The sequence below is a fragment of the Trachurus japonicus genome, chromosome 23, assembly GCF_045865225.1.
Source record: "Trachurus japonicus isolate A0001 chromosome 23, Traja_1.0".
Taxonomy (NCBI): domain Eukaryota; kingdom Metazoa; phylum Chordata; class Actinopteri; order Carangiformes; family Carangidae; genus Trachurus; species Trachurus japonicus.
Window position 1 is genome coordinate 1,372,881 of NC_140929.1, and position 19,263 is coordinate 1,392,143.

A 19,263-nucleotide genomic window follows, 5' to 3' on the forward strand; every position below is an offset into this window, starting at 1 on the left:
CCTTCAAAATAAAAGAAAAAGCACCATGAAAAAAAAACTTTAAACACTTTGTTAAAAACAACTTTTTTAGTTTTGCTCCTTTAAATCCTGAAAAACTATTTAAAAACAAACAGATTTAAAACTACAGTCCGATATTTTTTTTATTTACAGAAGAAAAAAAAATCAGATTCACACCGACGCCTCGTTATCTGTTGCCTCCATAAGTTGTCATGGTAACGCTTCAACAATTAGACAATTAGACCTCCATAATTATTCCTTTAAAAAAATTCATTCAAGTTTCCTGTGATTTGGTTTGAACTGGATTTAATCTCCAGAGAAAATGTTTCATTTATTTAAACCAAAATATAAAAATTAAATGAAAAAAAAAAAAAAAGCAGTTAATTCAACAAATCCCAAATAAAAGTTTTTAAATCTAAATGTATGTTAATCCGCCTCAGAAAATAGTCCCAAAAGAAATTAAATATCTGAGCTTTGTGTATTTTTTTTTTTATTGGAGCAAAAGAAATAAAAAGTTGTTTTGAATCATTTTATGGGATATGTTGACTTTAAGAAAAAGAAAAAAAAAGTAGAATAAAAACCAGATTCTAGTTTTAAACTGGTTTATTTCTACTGTTTCGCACTGAAAAGCAACATTCAGGCACTTTGACTGGGAAAATATGAAAGAAAATAATAAAACTGAAGGCAAATTAAACCAGAATGAAGAGAAACTGCACAAACTGATGGAGGGGGGTGGGGGGGCTTCTGTACAAGGTCAAAGAAGAAGGTTTTTTGTACAATTTCATCTCTGATTGGTTTAAATTTCCTCCGCCCCCTCCCTCACAGTGTTGCATAATCAATCAACCAATCGTCCTGAATTGTCACAATTGCTTTGATATAAAATCCACCGCTCTGCGTCTGTACACGAGTCCTATGAGTCTACGGAAGCTCATTAGTGCCAAGAAAAGGAAAGAAAAAACCAAAAAACACAATATTAAGAACGAGAAAAAATAAAAGTTTTTAGTAAATAATTCTGAAATTTACAGAAACATCAGAATTAAAAGAATTATTAATTCAAAAACGTATTCAAAATTTGGCTCAGGGATTTAAAAGCTGTGAAAACACGTCACAAAATTAAGAATAAATGTAGAAAGTAATGGAAAATTATGACTTTTTCAAAATACATAAAATTAAAATCTTCATATTTTTAATACTGAACCATCAAAACCAAACAAATTGAAAATATGATAAATAAAAATAAAATGACACTTTTATGCGATTGAACTGTTTCAAAAAAATACTCACAGCAACAATTTTATTTTTTATCATTCTTAATTTTTAATTCATGTGTGTTTTTTGTAGTTTTTTCTCAATTTTCTGGCACAAACGAGCTCCACGTTTCGTTTCCAGATGGGAATGAAGATTAAAAAAAAAGAAAAAGAAACTAAACCTAGGAACATTATTTACATTTTAACAACTTATTCTCTTATTTACACTTTGTTCCTCCGTTTATGTTCATTTCCATCTGAAATAAAAAAAAAAAAAAAAAAAAAAAAAGCCAAAAGAATCGTTCGTGTGTCGTGTTTTTTTCCAGCGAAGACAAATCGTCCGTGGAGCGAGTGAAGGCGGCGGCGGCTGCTCGTCAACTCGTCAATGTTTCACTTCAAACTTCAAAAAATCAAGAAAAAAAAAGAATCAATGCCACGTTTAAATTAAAAAACGATGCAGTTCAGCCCTTTTTTTTTTAGTCTCCGTCGCTCCGTTGGCGGCAAAACCTTCAAAATAATAAAACTAACAAATCAAAATAAACCGACAGCGGTGAAATAAATGTTGGAGTGAAGCTCTGATTCTCCTCCCGAATCGACTCGTCGTCACCTAGCAACAACAACGTCCGATAACGGCGTCCATCCGTCCGTCCGTCGAGCTTCACGTCGCCAGTCCTCGTGGGTCAGCTCGTCGTCACGGCAACAGCAGCAGGAGGAAGAGGAGGAAGGGGGAGGGGCTTGTGTCCGTGTCCGTTCCACCGACCTTCTGTCATCGTCACGGCGACCGCGGCTTCTTCGTTACGCGTTTATACTCGTTAAGTGCAAAGCAGTTAGCTCCTATACGCTATAAGTTCCTTGTGTTGTTGTGGTGTTGTTGTGGTGTTGTTGTGGTGGTTGATGTTGTTGTGTCACTTCCTGTGAAGAGTCGTCAACTTCCTCAACTTCCAGTTTCTCTTCCTACAGCCTCGCTCGCTGGAAGAACGCCTGAGGAGAGAGAGGAGAGGAGAGAGAGAGCAGCCGTCAATCAGAGTTCATACACATCTCAAATTTCCAAATTCCATACTTTTTCCAGAGCCTAATTTCCAGATTTCTCTGTAAAAAAAATCAAATAATTTTAGATATTTGAGTAAATAGTTGTGCATTATGTGCATTAGGGATACGCCAAATTTTTTTTTTCGTGTCTTGCCTCACTCCCGAGTCCATGACCAGCAGATAGACACCATCCTTTCCACTGTGCGTGCAGTAACAAGGGAGATAGAGCCGTATCACCGTAATTAGCTTAGCTCAAACACTGGAAGTGTATGGGTAGTGTTAGCCTGCCTCCTACCTAAAGTCGCTAATTAGCTTAGCTCAAACGCTGGAAGTGTATGGGTAGTGTTAGCCTGCCTCCACCTAAAGTCCCTAATTAGCTTAGCTCAAACACTTGAAGTGTATGGGTAGTGTTAGCCTGCCTCCACCTAAAGTCGCTAATTAGCTTAGCTCAAACACTTGAAGTGTATGGGTAGTGTTAGCCTGCCTCCTACCTAAAGTCGCTAATTAGCTTAGCTCAAACACTGGAAGTGTATAGGTAGTGTTAGCCTGCCTCCACCTAAAGCTGCTAATTAGCTTAGCTCAAACACTGGAAGTGTATAGGTAGTGTTAGCCTGCCTCCACCTAAAGTCGCTAATTAGCTTAGCTCAAACACTGGAAGTGTATGGGTAGTGTTAGCCTGCCTCCACCTAAAGTCGCTAATTAGCTTAGCTCAAACACTGGAAGTGTATGGGTAGTGTTAGCCTGCCTCCTCCTAAAGTCGCTAATTAGCTTAGCTCAAACACTGGAAGTGTATGGGTAGTGTTAGCCTGCCTCCACCTAAAGTCGCTAATTAGCTTAGCTCAAACACTGGAAGTGTATGGGTAGTGTTAGCCTGCCTCCACCTAAAGTCGCTAATTAGCTTAGCTCAAACACTGGAAGTGTATGGGTAGTGTTAGCCTGCCTCCTCCTAAAGTCGCTAATTAGCTTAGCTCAAACACTGGAAGTGTATGGGTAGTGTTAGCCTGCCTCCACCTAAAGTCATCAGAGAAACTCTTCAGCAACTCTAAAGGGAAACCGGCGGCCGATCTTCGTCTCAGAGCTACAAAACTCTCCGGTAAGGCATCTTGAGCGGTCAAATGCCGCTAACGGGACGAGATCGGTCAAAACGGAGGGTTCAAGCAAAGACGCTTTATTTTGGTTCGAGCTAGCTACATCGAGGGTAGGTTAGCTTCCTATTTCAAAGTAAAAGCACAAATTCTATCGTCATGGTTTTCTGTGTGTACGGCTACTTTCTCGATAGAATAGATAGACGATAGACTTTGTGCTTTTACTTTGAAATAGGAAGCTAACCTACCCTCGATGTAGCTAGCTTGAACCAAAATAAAGCGTCTTTGCTTGAACCCTCCGTTTTGACCGATCTGGTCCCGTTAGCGGCATCAGTGTCCTGAAGGGAGATAGTCCAGAGTTTACAGGAAACGACCTCATTTAGGACATTTTTACAAGCTCATTAATAAATTACTAGAACTTATAAACTGCTCATTAATTATTCATCAGTCACAGAAACTTTACCTTGATGTAGTTTTTCAGCACTTTGACGTCCGGCTGCTGAAGCACCTGACACAGCTCCTGGTGAACACACAAGGTTTTGACTCTTTACATTAAAGCTGATTGTCTCGTTATGATGATGATGATGTCACTGTGGGCGGAGCCAGAGGCCGATTCTCACCTGTGAGATCTCCGGCGCCACCTGGAGGGAGGGCAGATACTCCTGCTGCAGGAACTGGATGAACTCCGGCCCCTGGAGAGGAAAAACATCCAGACCATCAGAGAGTTAAAAGAACAAGAAACAACCAACAAACTGAAGAAAACGTTCGTTAAATCTGTTTTTACCCGTTTGAGATGAATCATCTTCAGCGTGACGGCGACTTCCGACAGCGTCTGAACACACACACACACAGATTTTGTTTTAATTTAATTGTTTCTTCTTATCTTTTGCCTTTTATTTGCAACAAACTCAATCAAAAAATTTTTTCTTTTGGGAATTTTTTGAAATATTGTGCAATGTGCATTTGTTAGCCGTTTTTACATCCAGAGGGTACAGGTTTTGAAAAGGGTTTAAGTTCACTTTATAATGGAGTTATATGTTAATTTATAGGCTCCTACAGTATTTGTGTGCAGATAAATGTTAAAAATTCAGACTAAAAATCGAGAAAATCGGCAATATCTCGAGTAGAATCGCAATTTAAATCGAATCGCCATCCAAAAAAATCGTAGAAGAATCGAATCGGGAGAAAAGCATATCGTCCCAGCCCTGATAAAAACTGTTTATATTATTCTAAATGATGTGTTTGTGCAGAATAAATGAATAATAAAAAAAAAAAAACACTTCTTCTTAACATCCTGTTGCTGCAGTTGAATCACAGTGAAGCTTAAAAACAAGAAAGTTTGATGTGAAACAGTTTTGAATTTAGAAGAACATGGGTTCTGTTTGTGTTTTTTGCTTTGTTTTTTTAATATCGATTTATCGAGACTCATGGAAAATCGAAATCGTATCGAGCACTGAAACTCATCATAAAAACAGTTTATATTCTTCTAAATGATAGAAGAGAGCAGAGACTCACCAGCACCGTCTGAGCGTCTGAGAGGTCGAAGGTCGGTTTGAGCGGAGCCAGGAAACAGGCCGGGACGATGTGTTTGTAGATGAAGTCGGGGAAACCGACCATCCCGTCTTTACCTCCTGCAGAGAGACACGAGACGTCAGGACACGAGTAACCACGACAACAAGTGGAGAGGAAGTGGACAGGAAGTGGAGAGGAAGAGGAACAGGAAGTGGAGAGGAAGAGGACTGTCAGTGCCCGATCCGTACCCGGAACACGATCCGTTCCAGACGCTTCTGCGCATGCGCCGTTTTACGGCATTAGCTTCAAAGCTATGCTAACTGCTAGCCTAGCAGTAGAGCAGCTAAAAGTCGCCGTAGCCTAGCGCTGTTAAAACGTCACTTTATTAACATTAAATATTTTTTCATGCGAGAAAGTCACAGTTTAGAGTCCTGATCTGTGGTCAGTTTATCCAACTGACGTCTGTTTGGAAGTTTGCTCCGAGGTTTTGGGAGAAGTGCAGAGCTACAGGGAGCAGCTACCTGGGAGCTAACGTTAGCTCGCTGCTCGGCTCATCTCAGAGGCAGCAGCGGCCGGCTGAGGGGATCGAACCTGTGATCGACCGGTCAGCCAGACGTCGTCATGCCGGTGGAGAAAGGAGCAGATTAATTTATGGTCTCATTGATTAGTTTGTGTAAATGAAAAGTGAAGCTTCAGGAGCAGAAATCACCACATTTACACCAATAAATAAATGTTTTACAATTAACTGATCGGTCACATTACATTTAATTTAATCAGAAATAGAACAGAGGGGAATTCGTTGCGATGTGCTTGTGTTTTTCCTCAAACAACGTCTCTGTTTTCATCCATATCCGCCGTGTCGCCGTAAACTTAAAGAAGGGGGGAAGTGCGCATGTGCAGAAGCGTCTGGAACGGATCGTGTTCCGGGTACCGATCGGGCACTGACAAGGACAGGAAGTGAACAGGAAGTGGACACTGGACAGGAAGTGGACAGGAAGTGGACACTGACCCCACAGCTCCACCAGCTTGGCCAGGATGATGAAGCAGGTCTTCTGGGCGATGGGGTCGGGGAAGTCCACCGCTCCCTGGATGATGGTGAAGACCACGCGCTCGATGTTTTCAGCTCCTGGCAAAAACAAAAACCTCCACGTTAATCATATGTAGAGCTGCAGCTATCAATTATTTATGTAATCGATTATTTCATTGATTAATCGAGTAATCAACTGTGGTGTTTTGCCGTATTAAATTGCTATATTAAAAGGACGTGTTTGCAAATTGTGATGTACTGATATGCTTACTAAATATAATATCTGTCTAACATTTGTGCATCTCTACTCTAATGAACCACCTGATATTTTGATGCCATCAGTGGTGTGTGTGTGAGAGAGAGTAAGATGTCTGTCTAAAAGAAGGATGTTCTTGTGTTTTTAGGTCAAATCGCTTCTGTAACGACTAATAAAATGAACTCAGCAGCGTTTTACTTTGTTTCCTTGAGCTCATGTCAGTCAAGTCATAACCAGCTCAACACTTACTACTGATTACTATATAATATGTAATCTACCTTTCTTTTTCTGTCTGCATGTTATGTCTGCATGCCAGTGTTGCTATGTGTCTTCTGCCTTCTGTTATGTACATGTCCTATTTGTTAGTATCAGATTTTAGGTAAATTGATGTGTAATTTCAGCTGTATTTTAATGCATTGCTTAATTGTTTTTTAGGTTGCCTGTAACATCTGGCCAGGGACAAGAGAAGAAAACTAGCCTTACTGGCTAACTCTGACTCACTTGCAGTTGTTTTTCTGTTGATTAGTGTTGCGCTGTCCCTCTCAAATAAACCAATAAATTAAATTAAATTCAATTAAATTCAATTAAACACTCGACTCGCATTCTTATCGACTCGTTATAAATAACTAATCACTGTACAATCTCAGAAGTCTTTATCTCGATTAGCAAACACATGAAATGCACATGTTTCCTGTCGTTACGTTGCCTTAGAGCTTTCGGTTTCACTGCTGCATCACTGAGGACGAGTGATACGGTATCAAACTAAACTGAACTGGACTGAACGCACCTTTGATCTCGTCTCTCTCCTTATTTTCTGTCTTTTCTCAGATCGCTCCCAAGAACTCTGACAACGCCGTGTGTCAGTGATAAAAGTCCACGTGAAACAAAAGAGGTGAATGCCGCCGTATATCGTTGAGTGTAATTAATTAATTTAAAAATGCTTCGATTTAGGAAAAGTTATGTCATTTTTTGTAATCAAATGTGACCCGATCCATCAAAATGAGTCACAGTGACCCAAATTTCAAAGTTGAGATTTTGGTATCAATGGAAAGATTAGAAAATAAGCTTTAAAATGATACCCTAGTCAGAGTCATACATTTAATGGTTTTCAAGATGTGGCCATTTGAATTACGATCTTTCACTCTCTTATTCTGTTCTAAAACCTGAGAAAATAGCAGTTAAAGTTTTTGCCAGTGACTCTGGCATCTGTTCCTGTACCACGTGATTACACGCACCCTATACGGTCCCTTGTTGTCATAGATGCACCATTCAATGACCCTCGGAAAGCAGAGAATCTCACAATTCAGATGTTTTTTACAGCTCGTCTCTATCATGAACGGTTCAAAAGTTGTCATGTTTTGTTGACATTTTGTAAAACATGTGCAAGCGTGTACGTTCGGGTTAGCATCGATGCTACACTCTGTTAGCATCGATGCTACGCTCTGTTAGCGTCGATGCTACTGGGTTTAGCATCTGTTTCTGTACCCGTCCCTTCTCGCCATAGAGGCACCATTCAATGACCGCCGGAAAGCGGAGAATCCCGCGATTCAGATGCAGTTTACAGCTCGTCTCTATCATGAACGGTTCAGGAGATATTTCATGTTTTGCACCGAAGCAACGCTCATTTTCAGAGGGTTTAAGTTGCAGGTCAACTTTAATCATCATTTTCGTGCCTTTTCTCAATTATCTGGACTGTGAAACTTTGGGAGATTGTTTTTGAATGTCATTGCTTTGAAATTAGGGTAAAAATTTTTTTTTGATTTTCTATGGGTTTTCCACGTTATCAGCTGATTATCTAAAAATAGAACGTTGCGACTTCCGACTCATTTTGATGGAACGGGTCACAAATTATTTGAATTACTCGTTTCAGCCCTAATCACATGACTCGGCCCTTTTAAAGAGCATGTGTTGGTGTGACGTCACCACTCACCCTGATTGGCCATGACCTCGTTCATGCCGCTGCCCGTCACCGTCTGGATGAAGCAGAAGTAGCTCCTCCTCAGCATCTGCTTCTCCAGCGCCGCCGCCTGGTCGTTGTCCTCGGCCGGACGCGCCAGAACCTCGAAGATGGCGACGACCAGCGGCATGAACACCTGCTGCAGGAAGGGGGACACCTGACGCTGCCATGGCAACGGGAGAAAGAGAGAGAGAGAGAAGATGTTAGTCACCCTGGTGGTGGTCGGTGATGATGACCTGTAGCAGAGGTGGCGGTGGTTTGTCGGCGGTAGGGCTGGGAATCTTTTACTATCTCAAGATTAGATTAGAGTCTGAGTTTTGGGGCTACGATTCGATTCAAAATGGATTTTCGATTGAAAACGATTTGATTCCTAATGATTTCTGCTTCAGTCTGTCGGTGTGAAAGGATCCTCATGATCTACTCCAGTCTGCTACAAAACAGAATGACTAAAGGTTCTTTTTTAAACATTTATTGAGTTTTAAATATTTATCCACGCTTAGATGGAATTGTTGAAACTGTTGCATACAAAGGACAATTCCAGGCGAATTCAACTCAGGGGTGTATTTTCATATAATTTTAGGTCTAAAAGAAGGAATCTGAAGATTTTCAGTTTAATCGCTCCTGTTTTGCGGTAGTTGTGTCTGTCCGCGCATCGCCATGGCAGCAATGAATGGGAGTGGATGTAAGTTCTGCTGTTTAGGCTGTTTCCATCCCTCAAAGCCACAGACAGCGTCAGATGGAGACTCAAACATGCACCCAGAAGTTTATTTACTTCAAGCAAGCCGACATGTTTGTAAAACTAGATCTAATTCAAAGTCTCCCAGAGTCTCGCGCGAGACCCAGTTGCCGTGCTCGGTGTGTTCAGGAGCAGTAGGAGCTACCGTTTGTGTCATAAACACAGGAATCAACTCTTTACTTGCTTCAAGTAAAAAAAACTTCTCGGCGCATGTTTGAGTAGCCACCTGACGCTGTCTGTGGAAAAAAAATGTACACTTCAAGCAAGTAAAGAGTTGATATTCCTGTGTTTATGACACAAGCGGTAGCTCCTACTGCGCCTGAACACACCGAGCACGGCAACATCGGTCTCGCGCGAGACTCCGGGAGACTTTGAATTAGATCTAGTTTTACAAACATGTCGGCTTGTTGAAGTAAATAAACTTCTCAGTGCATGTTTGAGTCTCCATCTGACGCTGTCTGTGGAAAAAAATTGCGGCTTTGAGGGCTGGAAACAGCCTAAACAGCAGAACTTACATCCACTCCCATTCATTGCTGCCGTGGCGATGCAGGGACAGATGCAACTACCGCAAAACAGGAGATATTAAACTGAAAATCTTCAGATTCCTTCTTTTAGACCTAAAATGATATGAAAATACACCCCCGAGTTGAATTCGCCTGGAATTGTCCTTTAAAGCAGATATCAGTGGAATGTTTTTGTTAATATAAGTCCTAAATAGTCCTATTTTCCGTCAGCAATCACTTACATGAAGTATTTCAGCCTAAACACGAGTCTCTCCGTCACTCTGCTCTGCTGTAACCCGAGGAGAAAATTTTCCTTGTGGGATACAAGTGTTATCCAATGAGGGGAGAGAACGGCATGAAGGGCTGTGTGTGCAGCCAAGGGATGCGCGTGAATGTGGTGACGTAGCACGAGGACCAATTGATGCCTGACAAGGGCGGGGGCTGCTAACTCATGGTGCGTTCAAGGAAACTCGTACTTTGTGTTTTTCCTTCCTGTGAAGTCATACCAGTTCGATCTGGTACGAGTTCACGGGTCGGAAGTTACGAGTGGCCGTTATAGGGAACTTTCACAGACAACAGGACGGTAAAAACACGAGCTACGGGTTACCTGGAACGCTACCAAGTCGTAGTTGTGACTTGAAGCTGTAACTTACGGTTTCAAAAGCCTGCCTTGAACGCAGCATTAGCCGAAACGGCCGTGCCACTGATATCTGCTTTAAGTAACAAAATGAAAAGTGCCTCTTTATTAATAAAAATAGTGCAGTTAAAGGAGAATTCTGGTCATTTTTGACCCCTAAATCGTTGTCCTGATGCAAAAAACGCGACTAAATAAATTGACATTGACTAAAATTGATGCAGGCAAACCGGAGTTACCATGGCTACCTGGTGCTAGGGATAGCGACAACGCTAACCTATGGGGGCAATTCTTTCAACCACAACAAACAGTCAGAAAACAATCAGATATCTCTGGTACATGACTGGAATCCTTAGAGACACCACTGAACTCATATAGTGGAGAGTAGAAACAGTAGAAACTTTGTGTTTTTGCATGTAGCCACTCACCTCAGATAGCCCAACTCTGAAACATCCCAGAAAGACATTACTATCCCATCACAGAGAGAAACTAACACTTTGTCCTTGTTGTGATGATTTCTTTACTAAAATAAACGGTGGAGCAGTGCAGTGGTGATGTCTCTGACCGTTTATTTTAGTAAAGAAATCATCACAACAAGGACAAAGTGTTAGTTTCTGTGGCTGTGTCTACTGTTTCTACTCTCCACTATATGAGTTCAGTGGTGTCTCTAAGGATTCCAGTCATGTACCAGAGATATCTGATTGTTTTCTGAGTGTTTATTGTGGTTGAAAGAACTGCCCCCATGGCAGAGTCCTGCACGGGTCCAATTTTGGAAACCCGCGCCCGCCTGCCCCGTTGGTTTTTAAGCCCGTGTCCCGACCCGTCACCCGTGATTATTTCTGAATACAACCCGGATCCGACCCGCCCGTCAATATTAAGACCCGCTGCCCGTGAGATCGCCGTCTTCACCGGCGATAACGGAGGTACAGCCGTACTCTTTAGAAAAAAGAAAAGAAAAGAGAGAGGGGGGAGCCGTACTCTTTCGCGGCTATTTCCGGAACGGAGAATGATAGCAACGTAATTCTTTTTTTAATGAAAGCAGGACACTTCAGACTTTACACTGATCCCATCGGTGTGTTTGTAGCTTTTACCCAGAAGCCGAGCAGTCAAGCCATGACAGGCTAAACTCCAGGGAAAGCTGTGAGCGGTCACACGAGCGGCCAAAGATCGTTTATTTACATCAAGATGCTGCTCTGTTGTTGCCGTGAGTGATAAAAAAAAATGATTTGCTACGCTGGTTCGTGCAGCTGCGCGTGAGTTTTTCTCTGTAGGCCGACACATACACCCGCTACCCACCCGCGTTCATTTGAGTTCCGCCCGTGCCCGACCCGTGAATTTTCACAAGACAGCTTATCCACCCGTTGAACACCGTTTTTGCGGGGTACCCGTCGGATACCCGCGGGGATCCGACCCGATGCAGGACTCTGCCCCATGGGTTAGCGTTGTTGCTATCCCTAGCGCCAGGTAGCCATGGTAACTCTGGTTTGCCTGCATCAATTTTAGTCGCGTTTTTTGCTCCAACCAACACTGGGTGACCATCAGGACAACGAGTTAGGGGGAAAAAATGACCGGAATTCTCCTTTAAACACGCTGCCTTTTAAATTCTAAGGAAACGGAGGCTGACAGCAGCAGATTTGTTTCATTGTTTTATTTTTTTTTAATCGATTTTGGGACATTTTATATCGATTCTGAATCGTATTAAATGAGAATTGCGTGAATCGATTTTTTGGCACAACCCTAAGTCAGGGTTCCTACAGCTTAAGCCAAGTTAAATTTAAGACTTTTTAAGACTTTTTTAAAGCCACTTGAAATGAAATTTAAGACTGACTTCATAATAAACACAAATGCAGAAAAAAGAAAAAAAAACACCACATCAATTACATAGGGTTAGGGACAATTGTACCCACTTTCCTCTGTGATCCGTGGTAAAGTGACTGCTACATGAACATTGGATTGTGTCTCTTTCCAGCTGTCCTTTCAAAATAAATGCATAAAAAAAAAAAAAACACTGACTCTGGAGCTGGTGGCGGTGAGAGATTTAGCGTTGACGGCCGCCAGTAACTTCTCTATGTCGGGATGTTACCAATTATTTTGAGATTTGAGACTAATTACAACCATAAAATACCACTTATCATGTGTTAACATTTTTAAGATTTTGATTGATTTAAGACATTTTAATGCCAATTAAGGCCTTGTTTTTAGATGAATGAATTCAATGCCGGCGGTACCTTGAACTTGGCGGTGATCTGGCTGATGAGCGGGATGAACTCCTGCAGGTCTTTGGCCTCGCAGTCCTTCAGCATGTGCTCGGAGGCGGCGGGGACGAAGGGCAGCACCTCCTCCTCCAGACAGATGATCATCCGGTGCAGGAAGGAGCGGACGGAGCTGCGCAGCACCGAGCGCTGCACCGGACAGCTCAGAGCCGGCAGGAACGTCTGCAGACAGTCTCTGTACACCTCGGTGCAGCCGCACTGCTTCACCGTCGTCTTGTTGCTGAACGCCTTGCTGGTACGACTGCAGCGGGGGGGGGGGGGGAAGTGGGGAAGGAAGAGGAAGAGGAAGAGGAGGGGGAGGAGGAGGGAAGAAGGGGGAGGAAGAGGAGAAGAGGAGGAAAAGGAGGAGGAGGAAGAGGAGAAGGAGGAGGAAGAAGAAGAGGAGAAAGAAAGAGGAAGAGGAGGAGGAGGAAAAAGAGGGGGAGGAAGAAAGAGGAAGAGGAGGAGGAGGAAAAAGAGGGGGAGGAAGAAAGAGGAAGAGGAGGAGGAGAAGGAAGAAGGAGGAAGAAAGAAAAGTAAGAGAAATAAGGGGAGTAAGAGGAGGGAAGAAAAGGAAGAAAGAGGAGGGGGAAGGAAGAAGAAGAGGAGGAGGAAAGAGAAGGAGGAGGAGGAGGAGAGAAAAGGAAGAGAAGTAGGAGGAAGAAGAGGAAGAGGAGGAGGAAGAAGAGGGGGAGGAAGGGGCGAAGGAGGAGGAAGAAGAAGAAGAGGAGGAGGAAGAGAAAGAAAGAGGAAGAGGAGGAAAGAAAAGGAAGAAAAGTAGGGGGAGGAAGAGGAGGGAGAAGGACGAAGAAGAGGAGGAAGGAAGAGAAAGAGAGAGGAGGGGGAAGAAGAGGAGGAGGGAAGAAGACGAGGAGGAAGAGGAGGAAAGAAGACGAGGAGGAAGAGGAGGAGGAGGAAGAATGAAGAAGAGGAGGAGGGAAGAAGAGGAGGAATAGGAGGAGGAGGAAGGAAGAAGAAGAGAAAGAGGAGGAGGGAAGAAGAGGAGAAGGAGGAAGAGTAAGGAAGAGGAAGAAAGAGGAAGAAGAGGAGGAAGAGGAGGGAAGAAGAGGAAGAAAAGGAGAGGAGGAGGAAGAAAGAAGAGGAGGGGGAAGAAGAGGGAAGAGGAGGAAGAAAAGAAGAGGAGAAGGAGGAGGGAAGAAGAGGAGGAGGAAGAAAAAGAGAGTAAGAGGAGGAGAGAAAAGAAGGAAGGAGGGTAGAAGAGGAAGAGGAGGAGGGAATAAGAAGAAGAGGAGGAGGAAGAGAAAGAAAGAGGAAGAGGAGGAAAGAAAAGGAAGAAAAGTAGGGGGAGGAAGAGGAGGGAGAAGGAAGAAGAGGAGGGGGAAGGAAGAAGAAGAGGAGGAAGGAAGAGGAGGAAGAAAGAGGAAGAGAGGGAGGAGAAGAAGGGGGAGGAAGAGGAGGAGGAAGGAAGAAGAAGAAGAGGAGGAGGGTAGAAGAGGAGAACAAGGAAGAGGAGGAGGAGGTCAGTTGATGTGACATCACAGACTGTAAACAAAGATGGCCGCCTCCACTCTCGACCGATCTAAATAAGGTCAAAGAGGAGGACAGGCCACGCCCCCTACAGAGTGTTGTGATGTCACAACCTTTTCTCCTGAGTAACTGATTACTTATCCACCAGTCACCAACTGTAATAGATTACTTATGTAATGTGGAGCAGATGTTTCCAGACAGGAAGTAAGTAAGTTTAATTTATATAGCACTTTTCATAGATAAAATCACAAAGTGCTTTACAAGAAGGATAAAATGCAATAAAATACAGTCGTGGTTTCCTCACCTGGCGAAGCCGACGGCGTGGCTCAGACAGTCGGCGAGCGCCGTCTGCCTCTCGTCCTCGGTCTCGTGCGCCAGCTTGGCGAGCAGCAGGCGGAACGCGTCCATCAGCGGCGCCAGAAGACTCCTCATCAGCGCCTGCTTCCTCTCCACCGGGCTCTCCCCGTTCACGATCAGCACGCCGGCCGTCTCGAACATGAAGAGCTGGTCGTCGCTGGTCAGCAGCGCCATGAACCCGTTCTCCTGAAGGACCAAGAGGAAGAAGATGTTACGTCAAAGTTTCATTCTTTATTTATTTAATTTGATCACACAGTGACAGGAAGCTGAGGATTGTGGGTAAAGACGTGAAGGACTTACAGGAGGAGCCAGTTCCAGCAGGTCTTGGATCCGGGTCAGGATGTCCTCGATGAAGGTGGTCAGGTGTTTACTGTCAGAGAGTGAGTTGGTAGTTAAGTTTTTGAGTTATAAACCTGCAAGTTTGCGAATGGATCATCAACACATGTTTGTTTTGTCCTCGGAAGCCACCGTCACTTTGCTGAGTGAGCGCTGCGATCAAGAATCTGAACACTTCCCCCCCCCCATCTTACAGACTGGACCTTTAAAACCAGCTGTCAGGACTTCCTGTCACTTTGTGATGTCACAACAAAGCCCCACCCCCTCGCCACCTGGACTCACCATCCAACAACAACTTGTAGGATTTGATTTCTCCGAGTGTTTTATTCTGAAATCTGCTCACTTTAGAAAACAGCCAATCAGAAGAGAGGCTCAGAGCCTCTTCCTCTCTTCAAATTGGCTGACACGACCTGAAATCAGTCCCAACTGTAAACATTTTTAAATCCAGGTTAAAAACATTTTTTTTTTCCCATGTGCTTATGGCTGAGCTCTTTTAAATCTTAATCTTAATTGTTTTAAAACAAATTAATATGAATATACTTAATGCTCTATTTTAGTCTAGTTTTTATTTTAATTCTCTTTTTCCTGCCCTTTCTTTTATTCCCTTTTCTTGCTTTTAATTGTATATTAAATGTTTCAGATTTTTACTATTTTGAGTTTTATTTTAATTTTTAAAAATTGTATGTTTTCATGTCCCCCCCCCCCCCCCCGTTTCCAATTCTTACTGTTAAATGTTTTGTTTTTATGTAAAGCACATGGAGTTAACCCCTCTGTATTTAATACTCCTGTTGTCACTAGAGCTCCAGAGGAGAAACAAAGGGAGGTTGTGTAGGTGGATGAATCCAACACTCACTGCAGAGTCTTGATGAATCTGGAGAAGAGGTAGGCCACTCTGCTGCGGACCTTCGGGCTGTTGTGTCTCAGTCCTCGTTGGTCCAGAAACGCCATCTGACCGTGAACACAACACAGAGGTAAGACGTCGCACAAAAACAGAGGAAACTGTGTGTGTGTGTGTGTGTGTGTTGAGTTGAGTTGTGTTGTGTTGATCATTTCCTCTCACCAGGACGTTGGGAATGTGCTGCGGCTCCACGATGAAGAACTTGTCGTAGCGGACGACGGTCTCGAAGAACTCCAGAGACACCGAGCTGTGCTGGTAGCTGCTGACGCCACAGGAGACCAGCTGAGGAGAGAGAGAGAGGAGGCGTCAACACACACATTACACACATAATACACACACACACACACACACACAGACACACTAGAGATGTAACGATACGGAGAGTCTGACATCTTGATTACTGTGACCAAATTATCTCGGTTATCGATAATAATTGCGATATTTTTAACAAAGTTTCTCTATCAGAAAAAAAGCATTTCTTCAGTGCAAGTTGATAGATAGATAGATAGATAGATAGATAGATAGATAGATAGATAGATAGATAGATAGATAGATAGATAGATAGATAGATAGATAGATAGATAGATAGATAGATAGATAGATAGATAGATAGATGGATAAATAGATAGATAGATAGATAGATAGATAGATAGATAGATAGATAGATGGATAAATAGATAGATAGATAGATAGATAGATAGATAGATAGATAGATAGAACGATCGATAGATAGATAGATAGATGGATAGATGGATAAATAGATAGATAGATAGATAGATAGATAGATAGATAGATAGATAGATAGAACGATCGATAGATAGATAGATAGATAGATGGATAGATGGATAAATAGATAGATAGAACGATCGATAGATAGATAGATAGATGGATAGATGGATAGATAGATAGATAGATAGATAGATAGAACGATCGATAGATAGATAGATAGATAGATAGATAGAACGATCGATAGATAGATAGATAGATGGATAAATAGATAGATAGATAGATAGATAGAACGATCGATAGATAGATAGATAGATGGATAGATAAATAGATAGATAGAACGATCGATAGATAGATAGATAGAACGATTGATAGATAGATAGATAGATAGATAGATAGATGGATAAATAGATAGATAGATAGATAGATAGATAGATAGATGGATGGATAGATAGATAGATAGATGGATAGATGGATAAATAGATAGATAGAACGATAGATAGATAGAACGATCGATAGATAGATAGATAGATAGATAGATAGATAGATAGATGGATAGATGGATAGATAGATAGATAGATAGATAGATAGATAGATAGATAGATAGATAGATAGATAGAACGATCGATAGATAGATAGATAGATGGATAGATGGATAGATAGATAGATAGATAGATAGATAGAACGATCGATAGATAGATAGATAGATAGATAGATAGAACGATCGATAGATAGATAGATAGATGGATAAATAGATAGATAGATAGATAGATAGATAGAACGATCGATAGATAGATAGATAGATGGATAGATAAATAGATAGATAGAACGATCGATAGATAGATAGATAGAACGATCGATAGATAGATAGATAGATAGATAGATAGATGGATAAATAGATAGATAGATAGATAGATAGATAGATAGATGGATGGATAGATAGATAGATAGATGGATAGATGGATAAATAGATAGATAGAACGATAGATAGATAGAACGATCGATAGATAGATAGATAGATAGATAGATAGATAGATGGATAGATGGATAGATAGATAGATAGATAGATAGATAGATAGATAGATAGATAGATAGATAGATAGATAGATAGATAGATAGATAGATAGATAGATAGATAGATAGATAGATAGATAGATAGATAGATAGATAGATAGATAGATAGATAGATTCTGTCTGTTATTACCCATCATGATAATTATCCACCCAGATAATAACATTAATTCAGTGCTCTTTTATGTTGTTGTTGTTTTTATACAATGACTCTAATGACTGTGTTCATGCATGTGCTGTGGATTTGTTTTGTTTTTTTAGTCAGGCACGACACAGTGAACTTGGTTGTACTTTGTGCAATGACAATAAAAGTCTAATCTAATCTAATCGTTACATCCCTCACACACACACACACACACACACAGGACAACACTGCCCTACTAAGCCAGACCGCAGTAACTACGCAAACAGTGAAACTGAGAAAAATGGCTTTAAAGTTTTTTGATTTGCCTTCCAAATGTGTTGTAGGTAGATAAGTGAAAAACAGATTTGACAGGTTTTCATGAAGTAATATTCATGCAATTAAATATATGACCACATATTTTACATTTGACCCCTAAAAAGCAGATACTGCGCTCTGCTGCCAGATTTCCTTAAACAGATGTACAGGTAATGCTGAGGCAAAGTGCAGTTACTACAATGTTGTTGCAGTGTGTAACAGAGCGCAGTAACTGCAGCTGAAGTATAGGGGGAAAAGAGGCAGAGTGCAGTAACTGCACATTTACTAATTTGGCTCAGTATTGAGCGTGATTTTGTACAGGGAAACAAACTTGAAACTGGCTCAGTTTCAAGAGTTATTTTGTAGTTACTGCAAATTTTCATACCTCATATCTCTAAAACTAAGCAAAATTGACCGCAGAAAATTTTACAAAAGATAAAACAAGTTCAATTTCACAAAAAACTCAATTTGGAATTTTCACGTAGTTACTGCGGTCTGGCTTAGCAGGGCAGAGCAGCTGGAGTGGTGTGACTGACCGTCCTCATCATGTCCTGCAGAGCGCTGGTCTTGGCCGTGTCTCCAGAGAAGTGGGCGCCGTGCGAGGCCGGCAGAGCTTCACCCAGCATGTAGAGCAGCCGGATGGCCACCTCCACCTCCATGAAGGCCGCGGACTGCCACGTCCTGACGGAGCACCGAGGGAAACACAGGTTATGTTAAAGTCCTGACCCCCCCCCCTCATGTGTAGCTGCAGCTGGTCGTGGTCTTACTGCCCCCCCCCATGTGTCTGCAGCTGGTCGTCATCTTACTGCATGGTGTTGGTGAAGACTCTGCGGACGGCCTGCAGCAGCAGCTCAGGAGAAACCTGAGCCAGTCGGTCCAGCAGCATCTTCAGCTGCTTCCTGTACTCTACGAACATCGCCTCGTCCTCGCCCTGGACAACCAACCACAGCTCCGTTAGCGCCTCCTGCTCTCTACTCATGTCAGGGTTATAGATTTTATTAATTTAATTCAATAAACTTTATTAATCCCAAAGGAAATGCTAGGTTCCAGCAGCCCATGTACACAACCATAAATAGACAGAATAAATAAATAAAAACAAATAAAACAGCACCAGTGTTTCCGCCAGGATTTTTTAAAGGAGTGGCTCCAGTCTGATTTAGTGTGTGTGTTTATAAACATGTTAACGAGCGCCAGGTGGATTGTTTATAAACCTTAACGAGCTCTGGCCTGAGGCTCAGAGGTTACCACGGCAACTTGAGGTGGTTGCCAATGACGATAGGGGCCCCCCCAGGCTGAGGCAGACAGAAACGTGGAGAGAAAAAGAGTGATTTTCTGCCTCTGCACTGGTCTCACATTTAGGCTTACTGTGACAAAACGGTAACTCCTATCAGAACAAAACACAGACCATCATCGCTGTAAGGACTTCCTGAACGATTTGGTGTGATTTGGTGTTTCTACAGTAAATATCTGTTTTAAACTGGTGAGTTAAAACCAGGGGTCCGTTCTGCTTCTCTCAGAAAATCTTTGTATTGGAGTCAATGAGGAGCAGAGACAGACGTGGCCGCACTCAGAGGCTGATAATTAAAATTCTGTAAGTCTCTCTGATATTTTGAGCACATGGTGAGAGACAGAACAAGTTTGTCTACAACTTTGGAAAAAATCATGTGTGTAGAGTGTAAATTGTGTCCAGGAGGAGTGTAGAAAGATAAAAGT

General features: G+C 42.1%; 1 protein-coding gene across 1 annotated transcript in view; it reads right to left on the minus strand.

Moving 5' to 3' along the window:
* Positions 1–603: 603 nt before the first annotated feature.
* Positions 604–19,263, minus strand: part of xpot (exportin, tRNA (nuclear export receptor for tRNAs)) — a 38,397-nt gene continuing 19,737 nt past the window's right edge. Inside the window, exons 12-25 of the mRNA XM_085768734.1 lie at positions 18,357–18,481; positions 18,087–18,231; positions 15,477–15,596; positions 15,270–15,364; positions 14,381–14,450; positions 14,028–14,266; positions 12,212–12,497; positions 8,084–8,273; positions 5,880–5,996; positions 4,874–4,989; positions 4,143–4,190; positions 3,979–4,050; positions 3,822–3,878; positions 604–2,225 (exon numbers count right to left, since the gene is read on the minus strand). Of these exons, the coding sequence (XP_085624860.1) occupies positions 2,199–2,225; positions 3,822–3,878; positions 3,979–4,050; positions 4,143–4,190; positions 4,874–4,989; positions 5,880–5,996; positions 8,084–8,273; positions 12,212–12,497; positions 14,028–14,266; positions 14,381–14,450; positions 15,270–15,364; positions 15,477–15,596; positions 18,087–18,231; positions 18,357–18,481 (1,707 nt within the window). The 3' untranslated portion in view covers positions 604–2,198. The remainder of the gene's footprint in view (positions 2,226–3,821; positions 3,879–3,978; positions 4,051–4,142; positions 4,191–4,873; positions 4,990–5,879; positions 5,997–8,083; positions 8,274–12,211; positions 12,498–14,027; positions 14,267–14,380; positions 14,451–15,269; positions 15,365–15,476; positions 15,597–18,086; positions 18,232–18,356; positions 18,482–19,263) is intronic.